General features: G+C 37.0%; 1 protein-coding gene across 1 annotated transcript; it reads left to right on the top strand.

Annotated features, from left to right (window-relative positions):
• Positions 1-484: 484 nt before the first annotated feature.
• Cyp6a16 (Cytochrome P450 6a16) lies at positions 485-4205 on the top strand. Its single transcript, XM_070996665.1, has 3 exons — positions 485-982; positions 1522-2095; positions 2871-4205. The coding sequence occupies exons 1-3, from the start codon at positions 497-499 to the stop codon at positions 3317-3319; spliced, it is 1509 nt and encodes a 502-aa protein (XP_070852766.1). The 5' UTR covers positions 485-496; the 3' UTR covers positions 3320-4205.
• The last annotated feature ends 4226 nt before the right edge of the window (positions 4206-8431 follow it).

Raw genomic sequence — 8431 nt, forward strand, 5'->3', positions numbered from 1 at the left:
TCTGCTTGCCCTAGAATGTTAAGTTATGTTTAACTGTATTCGTATCGAAATTTTTAAAATTTCACTTTTAATTTAATATTCTAAAATTTTTTCTAAAAGCCCATATAATAGGAATGATTGAAAAATATACTTCTTGAACAGGGAAATAAATTAATATTCATTGTTGAAAAATTAATATACAGCATTCATAAATTAATTTAGCATGTAATAAATAGGTTAATTCAATATTGACGGAAATATAATTATTTCCAACAAGTTTTCACTGGTTTAAAAATAAAAGACTTTGTTATTTTAAATGAATAACACCAAAACACAGATAAATTTATCTTCATAATCTCTAATGACGAACCATCAAAAATGTTTGAGGTTGTCTTATGTATTTTCTTGTTGTACAAAACACACAAAGAATAAAAGCAGATAGTGGTAGACCAGATTGTGTCATGTTTATAAGATCCACACAAAGCGGCTGTAGCCTCAGTTGCTCATTGTATCCCCAATGGACTTCATGCTTGTTTTTCTAACCTCCCTGCTGAGTTTTCTGCTGGGCTATCTGCGATACCGCTTTAACTACTGGGAACTGAGGGGAGTTCCGCAGCTGAGGACGCACTTTCTCTATGGGAACTTCTTCAAGATCCAGTCGGTGCACCTCAGCGAGCTCCTACAGGAGACCTACGATGCCTTTAAGGGGACCGCTAAAATGGCAGGGACCTACGTCTATTGGCGACCCATTGCCGTGATTATGGACCTGGATCTGGTCAAGTTGGTGATCATTAAGGACTTTGGACAGTTTGTGGACCGTCGAAGCTTCCACGGCGATGTGCTGACCTCCAATCTCTTCAATCTTCAGGGCGGGGAATGGCGTGCTCTGCGGAACAAACTATCGCCAATATTTACAAGTGGAAAAATGAAATACATGTTCGGAACTATCACCAAGGTGGCCCAGCAGCTGGGGGAAACCTTTGAGGAACTAGTTCGATCTCAGGTAATGTTAAAAACTGGGTTATAATGTTACAACTGGTAATAAAATGGAGATTGAATATTTAGGTGTCCTATAGTTGATCAAACTATGCACTTCATTACACCAAAAAAAAAATAGTTCAGAAAAGCTACTATTGATATTGATTCCACACTATTAAGTATCGAAATGACGTCGATAAGATTACTATTGAATTAATTGAAATTAATTGGTTTAAAAATAATTGCGAAATGGAACTGTAAAGTTTGTATGTTCCTTATATTATTTAGTCTTGAATATATACTTTAATTTCAATACTGCCTCTCGCATAATTTTAAAACCGGTATTAAATCTTAATTTTCTTATTTTTTTTTTGGGTGTTGAAGAAAAGAAAAACCTGTTTAAAAATATGACAAATTGCTTTCTTCCAGGTTTTCTTTCGAAATTTTTTTCAATAATTATTAATTATATTCTTCTATTCTAACTATTATGTACATCTATTACAAGTATTACTTCAATTAAAATTGCTTGCTTTTACTGATTAGTTAATAACATTCTGATTAAAGGGGACCATTTTAGAGCTCCACGATCTGATGGCCCGCTATACTACCGATGTGATTGGAAGGTGTGCCTTTGGGACCGAGTGCAACAGCCTAAAAAATCCGAAAGCAGAGTTCCGGGAGGTAGGACGACGGCTATTCCAAAACAACAATAGGAGCATCCGTTGGCGGGTCTTCAAAATGACATACCTTAGCTCGCTGGCCAAGCTTGGTCTTCCGGTTCGAGTCGTTCATCCGGATATCACCAAATTTTTTATCGGTATAGTTCGCGAAACAGTGGATTCAAGGGAGCGCGAGCAGATCCGTCGGAATGATTTTATGGACCTCCTGCTCGATCTTAAGAGGCAGGAAAATGGAATAGGACTAACCGTAGAACAGCTGGCCGCGCAGGCCTTTGTGTTCTTTGTGGCCGGATTTGAAACCAGCTCTAGTAACATGAGCTACGCCCTATTCGAGTTGGCCAAAAACCAGGCTGTGCAGGAAAAACTAAGGCTGGAGATCAGCGAGGTGATGGCTAAACTCGGGGAACTAACCTACGAGGCCATGCTGGACATGCCCTACTTGGACCAAACAATCACAGGTGTGTATGAGTTGTGATCATTGTTTGTGATCTTTTAGAAACAAGATTACCCAGGCTTTTGTTTTTCTTGCCTCTTCTGTCAGAGATAAGACCTCGTGAATGAAATGTGGGTACAACATTGAACAAGTTGACGATCTCGGAATGTTGTAGAAACCAGATTAATTTCATGAAAATTGATAAATCGCATCTTTATTAAATCCTCAAATATTTGCTAAGCTATTAAGGCGTCAAAAATTTAAATTAAGGTCTAAAAAAATATTTGGTGTATAAAAACGATTCCAAATATTTTTAAAGAAGTAAAATTGAATCAAAACAGAAGGTAAGTTTGGCCTTTGAAAGTTTATATAGTAATCTTGCAGTTATAACAACAATCTACAGTTTAAATTATCTTGTCTTTTGAGACATTTTTATTCATTTTCCGATCGTTCTTATTAGGAAGTTCCTATTACCATAAATTATACAATCTAGAGCCTATGCGTATCATTTTCTCTGAGTGCAAGTCTCAAGAACACCTATCTTTATGGGAAAACTAAAATTGGAAGCAGGTTAATAACCAAACAAAATGTGAGTGTTTTAGTAAAACTAAACATAACAGAAAACGTTGGTAAACACTTAGTTGATTGAGGGTTTTTTTTAAAGGACCCATTTGTTTGTCTTAAAATTTCTTTAATCAGTTCTAGGCAAGGTTGCATTATGTTCATAATGTTATTGATTTAAAAACTAAAATACCTTAAAAGACTATTATTTATTTTCAATTTGTACTCACCTCCTCCAGAAACCCTCCGCAAGTATCCGGCCTTAGCCTCACTTACCCGCCAGGCTTCCGAGGATTACGAGATTCCCAACCGCGACGACTGCGATGGAGAACCCATCGTCCTGCAGAAGGGCACCATTGTCCACGTTCCAGTTCTGGCCATCCACTACGATCCCGAGATCTACCCGGAACCCAATGAGTTTCGACCGGAGAGGTTTGCTCCTGCTGCCTGCCAGGAGCGACATCCCACTGCCTTTCTGGGCTTCGGCGATGGTCCGAGGAACTGCATCGGTCTGCGGTTCGGGCGGATGCAGGTGAAGATGGGCCTGATCGCCTTGCTCATTCGTTTCCGCTTCAGCTTGCCTCTTGGATCCCCTCAGCAACTGAAAGTCACCAAGAAGAACTTGATATTGCTGCCCGGCGAGGGTGTTCGATTGCAAGTCGATCGGTTGAAGTCGCGCCTAATGTAAACACCTTTCGGTGTGGGAATAAACATTACTGCCTGGCTTTTCGTCAGCAGAATATTCAATTAAATTCCCCCGTTCGACGGTCGATTGAAAGCCAAACCAAAATTTATAGCAGCCGCAAAATCCCAGCCCCCCCTCCCTCATGCCATCCATTCGCCACCCAAGGCTACTGCTCAGTTATCCCAGAATTCGACACCATGGGCATTAAATCAACACAGGCGACAAACAGGAGGGTTTGGGAGGGGACCTGGGCAGCCATGTGAGCCGACCAAAAGCCATTGCGGTTCAGTTTGATGCACTTCTCCAATGGCCAGTCCCCCAAAGCACCCCCAAAACACCCCCCAAACACCACCTTCATTGAGTGTGTGTGAGTTGCCTGCATAAATCCAAACATTTACAATATTTTGCTAATTAGCAAAATATGTGTGAATAATGCATTTGACCAGGGGGGCTGGATGATGGCGGAGTAGTGCTGCATCCTGCAGGTGTCATATTAAATTTATGACTAGAGCTGCCCACACAATCAAGAGACACTCGGGTAGATGGAGAAACTGTGACAAGTGGCAGCAGTGGACAGGAGTCTCAACATTTTGGCCATTTTGGTGATTAGTTGTGGGCCAGCAGGAGCCCCACTGCCGGCATAATGAGCAGCATAAATCAATAAATGGAAAATGAGTGAAAGCAGGCACATAGATTTAAGCACAATATACCAAAAAAACAACTTAGTTCTAACACTTTAAGTTCGAGCTGTTACCATTTTCTCCTCAAAAATCATGATAATAAAAGAGATTCTTTCTCACTTTGCAGTTATATTTACACAGATAAATCTAGCAAAAGTTTGAGGTGCAAGGACAGGGCATAAATGTTTTAAAATGTAAAATGCTTCAAACAATTTTTTTTACTCAGGCTGTTTTAAACGTTGGTTTTACTTTTTAAAATTTTTTTCACTTTATATTAGCACCGAAAAAGTAGAATTTAAAGGCATAACTATCTGTGTACTAGTTCTGAGTTTATTCGAACTTTTATTTCACTTATATATCAAAGCCTTGTCTTATTTTTAGGCAAACCATAAGAACAAATCCTTGCAACTGTTTCCATATAATTTTTATTTCACTTATATATCACAGCCCTTTTCACCAGTTAAAATTATAATTTGCAATAATGTTCCGATACCGGCAATATCTGTCTTGACAATTACTGTCCAAAAATTGAACTGATCCAATCGACGATTTTCAGAAGCACTTTTAGATATCTAAGTGCGTATGGCAAATTATATAAAATCAAAAGAGAGTGCGGATTCAGCCTAAAGCTACAAAGAGAGTAAGAAAGAATTGTAGAGAAATGCGGAAAGGTGGAAAGAGCCGCCGATCTATTTAAGAGTATTTGAGGGATACCATTCTAAAACGTATAATATAAAAAGCTTTATATATACCTAATACAAAGGTATAATATATATTATAAGAAATAATTAATAACAAATGCAACATCAAATTTTAAAATATGTCCATGCACCTTAAAATGCAGACTATTCAGTTTAATATGTATATACTTTTTTTAAGATGGCTCGAAAAATATTTTTAAAATCTCGGTATTTTAACATCTAACTTATTGATTGAATAGACGATTTAGAACTGAAAAATTATAAAAATAGTGACTTTTTGGATTCCATTTAGGTTTAAAATAATTTTTGAAAGTCACTACGTAAAGTCTAAAGATATTAAAACTTTGATGAAAACTAGATTTAGTTTTCAATTGCTTTTAAATTAACAAAATGTATTTGCACTTGGGCTTTATTTTTCTTATTTCATTGCTTAACACTTTTTAAATTTACAACGAACTCTGAATCTTTGATTATATGTAGGACCTTCGCAATGGCTGAGAATTATAATTGATGATGGAGTTTTGATTGCAGACATATTACTCAAGCTTTCAAGAGGAACATTGCTAATCTGATATTATATTTTTGAAACTTTTGAGTTCCCTTCCTCGCCTTTTAATGTCCTAATTTTAGGCACACCATCAGAACAAATCCTATCAACTATTTCCATATAATTATAGCCTTTTATGGACTTTTAATTGGCAATTTCCTAAGCAGGCTGGCAACCTTGACGCTCCGTCTATAACTCAGCCAGAACTTTTGTCTGTTAAACGGCGCCGTAAAAGCGAAAATATAGTCATAATTTATGGCAGTTAAGCAGCTAACAAACTATCCTGCAGATACTCCCCTTATCCCTTAGATACTCCAGGACCTTTGCATGTTCAGCCACCATCATCGGGGATGCGGGGGAGGGGGTGTAGGGAACCCCATGAGGTGGTGGGTTCAGGGGGGAAAGGTGATTCGTCGGTTGGGGTGGCAGGTGAAAGAACTGCAGCTGTCGTCGTCGCATCCAGCACAAAACGCGGAAGCGAGTGAAAAGCAATTATCAGGTGTCAAAATTTATATTAGGGAGTCCCAAGCTGGAAAAAGGATACCGGCAAGGAAGCGAAGTAAAAAAGAAAAAACAAAACAAGAAACTTGAAAACAAGTTGGGAGCCCTACGAGTCCTGATACACCGAAAAAAATTACAGAACACAAAATAAATATGTTAATATTTATTTTAATTTTTTCTAAATTTATTTTAAAGTTTGACGGTATAAATATGCAATATTTAAAAGCAGTTCACATTACATTTTTATATTATTGTAGACAATACACCAACTATTTTTATAAAATTATTAGCTGACCTTTTATTTCACTTGAAAACATATCGGGAGCCCTATGAGTCCTGATACATGGCAAAAATTACAGAACACAAAATAAATTATGTTTTCATTTATTTTTGTTTATTCTTAATTTTATTTTAATATTTCACGGTAGAAATAATCGAATATTTAACAGTAAATCACATTGCTTTTTTATATTATCGTAATTATAAGCAATACACTATCTATTTTTAATAATTTCGGTTAATACTTAATTAATTAGCCGTTCATTTCAAAATCCCCAGTAAATCCTTAACTTTTTAAAATTAGCTAACCTACTTCAATTAGTTTAAATTGGTAATCATAATTCCTGTACTCAACAGTTTGTTAAAAAAGGAATTTTTTAACTCCAAGTTATACCTAAATTAACCCAAGATGTACTTTTCATGTAAGCTTATATATTTTTATAAATGGGTTATTTATTTCAAATGCCTAAACAGTATTTCTAATATTTTATATCCAAAGTGTATCCCTAACCCTTTTTGTGAAAATGATTTGTGGCTCCAGTGCATTGGCACGCAATGAAAAGTTTCTGATGAGGAAAAGCAAGGGGATAGATAGAGCTCTGGGCTTCGTCCGGACGGTTAGTAAAAATCCTTTTTATACTGCATAAAATATGTTATTGGTATGACTAGCCTCTTGCCTCCGCTATTATTTATTGGTCGTGTGCGTGTGTTTTGCGAAATTATATGCCTATTATATAGACATGAAGGGAGGGGACAGGGGTTGATTAGCTCCCGAAAAGCCACTGATATATATGAGCAATCTGGAGTTGCCGGGAGGTGGCCAGTTCAAATCAGTGCCTGACACAATGTGGCACGGTTATTGAAAAGAAACTTGGCGAGTGTGCGTCTACTGGATCGTTCTATGGGTGGGTGTTTTTCCGGTCTTGAAGCACTTGCCTCACAAAATTGAAATCTCAAAGAAAAAGTTGCATGGGGCACAAAATGTAATTAAATGATAGATCTTGACGAACAACTTTGAAGCACTCTTGAACCGATCGCTCCCTTTAATTTAGTATGAATTTTATTTCAATTAGAAAAGACTATAATTCCGAAATTTTAAAGAAATGCTTTTGAATTTAGAAAGTAGGCATCCAAATTCAAAATTAACTTGTGAATAAGGACTTTAATATTATGGTCTTAAATTCTTTTTTATATTAAATTAATAAAATTAACTTGTTAAAAACAAAATTGTTTTCAAAAATGAAAACGATTTTTCTAGCAATGTTAATAACTGGACATCAAATTATTTTAAAAATAGTATTCCTAATATTCAATCAAACTTTTATGATCTCAGAATTTAAATTTTTTTGTAATCTTAAATTTAATAGGAATTAATAAGAACCAATTTTGTTAAAAAAATTGGCTTAGAATTAAATGTTTTGTTGTTAATAATAACCATTTCAATATAAATTAGCTCTAGAATTAAATTTTTGGTTGTTAATAATAACCATTGTTTGTTTTTGGACAATGGAAAATAGTTAGTCTTTTCAAATATTATTTTATTTTACTAAGGATGCACATTTGTGTCAAAATAACTTTATCTAAAATGATTGTGTTATGCTGAAAAATTAAATCGAATCGTTTGTCATAGGTCTCCAGGTTTGAAAGCTAACTAACTTGCAAGTTTTAATTAGCTTTGAAGAGATTTTTAGGAGTAAAATAATTGTTTAACCTCTGCTCCTTTTTCCCTTACCTGAAACCAAGAATGTAAACATTTCAAAGAATCTTTATCGGATTAAACTATGTGATTATCCCATCTGCGATAATCGAAGGCCACGACCAATGACAATTCGTTTTTCCAACGCACGCATTTACTTACTATTACGACCCACAGCCCCACCCCCTCTATTAACCCACCCCTTCATTACCCCCCCATGAAGTTGACCCTTTTCTACGCCACAGAATTCATTCATAAATGCCAAAAGTATGCAGAGAGAATTTCCCAGTGCTTCAATCGCTTTCAATCCGTTTCAATCGGCGCTTTCAACCGAGCGCTGAGAGCGCTTCAACCGTGGTGAGTTTCCCAAGCACACCCCCCATTGGGCAGCCCACACACACACAGACACGCCGTGGAAGTTAGAAAAAAAGAAGCACAACGAAGTGAAAAGCGCCCGCCAACAAAAAGCAAAATAAAATGTGGCCCAGCAACAACAAAAATCACAGTTGTCTGATTCGTTCGCGAGGCCGCAGCCCACCCCCCGGCCGCCCACTAAAAAACACCAACCACCCACCCACACACACACACACAGGCGCCCACCCCCGCCCACCGAAAACGACGACGATTCGCCAAAGGAGCATCTTCGGAATCGCTCGGCAATCGCACGCGACTTTAGTCGCCATCGTTTTCGGTGGCCTCAGTACTTCGACG

Source organism: Drosophila suzukii, chromosome 2L (genome assembly GCF_043229965.1).
Source record: "Drosophila suzukii chromosome 2L, CBGP_Dsuzu_IsoJpt1.0, whole genome shotgun sequence".
Classification (NCBI taxonomy): Eukaryota; Metazoa; Arthropoda; class Insecta; order Diptera; family Drosophilidae; genus Drosophila; species Drosophila suzukii.